At 27.1% G+C, this 2103-nt stretch overlaps 1 protein-coding gene across 1 annotated transcript; it reads right to left on the reverse strand.

The window, feature by feature from the left end:
• Positions 1-278: 278 nt before the first annotated feature.
• Positions 279-1429, reverse strand: LOC101504114 (abscisic stress-ripening protein 5-like). Its single transcript, XM_004509994.4, has 2 exons — positions 1190-1429; positions 279-542 (listed from the first exon to the last, which is right to left on the reverse strand). Exons 1-2 carry the CDS (start codon positions 1364-1366, stop codon positions 357-359), a joined length of 363 nt encoding a protein of 120 aa, XP_004510051.1. The 5' UTR covers positions 1367-1429; the 3' UTR covers positions 279-356.
• Positions 1430-2103: the final 674 nt, after the last annotated feature.

Consider the following 2103-nt stretch of genomic DNA (forward strand, 5'->3'; position numbering starts at 1 on the left):
CTTATTTTTTTAAAGATCCGTAAGTGCTTTTAATATAAAATAAAATTAAAAAATATTTTCATTATTTAATTTATAATATATAATATTTAAATAAAAAATAATTTTTTAATACTACTCGAAAAATGAGCCGGTCGTCCATCCCAATCTTACCACCCACCACTTGAAGAGCAACCCAATTACTTTTCACATTTTATTTTTGAATCATGTTCGATACATCCCTGTTATTGGCAAATTATTTATTATGCTAAACTTTATTTAGGATATATGTAACTAACATATAATAAATTCACCCACTAGATTGTTTTATTTATGGTAATAGCTAATAAGTGGGGGAACATCACACATAATTTTCTTGATCAACCAAAGAGGTGATGATGCTTCTTTCCATGAGTTTCCTCATATTCTTTCTTATCTTCTTTCTTCTCATGATGTTCATGGATGGCTAATCCACCAGCTGCCACTGCAGCTGCCTCAGCAATCTTCTCCTCTATCTTGTGATGGTGGCCATGCTCTTCATCTTTATTTGCTTCATGCTTCTCATGCTATAGATATAATTAACATAGTCGAACAAAATCATCATCTTATTTAATATATTTATTACTTTTAAATGTAATTCACAAAAAATATTCAAAATTAAAATAAATAGAAAACAAACAAACCAACAATATGTTAATGGATTTCGTTGCCATGAATTAAATAATCAAGGTTTATGTAAAATATCAATAATCAAAACTTTGGGGAAAAATAGATTAACTATACACATGATCATAGATATAACCTAAATAAAAAGTTCTTTAACGACCAATTTAGTGAATATTCTATTAATTGTTTAGCAAAATTTTATTAAGAAAAAATTCTTTAGCAAAATCAGTCACAATTTTATGTAGTGTTGTTTAAAGAGACCATAATGGGGAGTAGTTTCAAAAATCGATCCCTAAATCAGTCTATGAATAAAGACAATTTTTTTTCAATCTCTAAATTGGTCGATAAATAAAAAATAAGTTGGTAAATTAAAATGCAATTTTTTTTATCATCAAACAACATAAATTATTGTGTAATATTTAGACCATATATTAACATAAAATATTTATCGCCATAGAAATAGTTAATTTAAAAAAAATCAAACCAAAAACAAAAAAGTTTACTATAATACCCTAAAAAAGTTCATAACATTGTTAGTGTAAGTTACCAAAGCAATAGCACCAGCAGCAGTTGCTCCAATTTTACCAAGCTGTTCCACATGTTTGTGGTGCTTCTCTTCCTTTTTGTAATCAACCTCAGTTTCAGCCGCATCGAATGAGGATTCGGAATCGGCAGCCTGCTCTTTGTGATGAAAGAGGTGGTGGTGGTGCTTCTCTTCAGCCATGGTGATTGTGGATGAAAAATAATCTCAAGTGAGTAGCTTAATTTCTAAGGAGGAGGTTGCGAGCAATATTCATTTATAGGTTGATAAAGAATGCACTGCCTTTGTCATATTTGGTAGGAAATCCTATAAAATTAACTAAGGACTTTAATTAGACAATTTCTTGATAAAATTTGTCCTTAGCAATTTAATTTTTTCAAAATTTAATTTTAATTTCAACTAAAATATAAATAGTTTAATACGCATGCACTACCATAGTAAAATATCTTACACTGCACATTACAATCATTCATGTCAATTACTTTAAAGCAGATTACTATACAAGTCAAATATTTGTGAACATCATATTATATGATTATAATTAAATATCAATATAACTAACAATTTTGATTTAACATTTTTCAAAATAAATTTTGCCGTTAACAATATAAACATTTTTCAAATTTAAGTTAAAAAATATACAACTTAACTGTTCAAACTGAAATTTAAAATATTTGGATAAAATACATATTATTTTTTAAAGCCAAAAATTTGTGCGGAAGCAAAAGGAACACAATTAAGTTGATTAAATTTAAACAAATATTTGTTTTTAGTAAAATATAAAGTGCAAAAACATCACATGATTAACTTGACATTTTAACTATGTTGGCACTCTAAGTTAATTATCTACCATTTGAAATACTCTAGATTATTATTAAAAAAAAAAATACAAATGTGTGGATGCTAATACCAAAACCCAA

Source organism: Cicer arietinum, chromosome 7, assembly GCF_000331145.2.
Source record: "Cicer arietinum cultivar CDC Frontier isolate Library 1 chromosome 7, Cicar.CDCFrontier_v2.0, whole genome shotgun sequence".
In the NCBI taxonomy this organism is placed as follows: domain Eukaryota; kingdom Viridiplantae; phylum Streptophyta; class Magnoliopsida; order Fabales; family Fabaceae; genus Cicer; species Cicer arietinum.

Coding starts and splice junctions, on each gene's coding strand:
- LOC101504114 (XM_004509994.4), bottom strand. CDS start 1,366: ATGGCTGAAGAGAAGCACCACCACCACCTCTTTCATCACAAAGAGCAG. Junction 543..1,189: donor CTGCTGGTGCTATTGCTTTG/GTAACTTACACT, acceptor TTATATCTATAG/CATGAGAAGCATGAAGCAAA.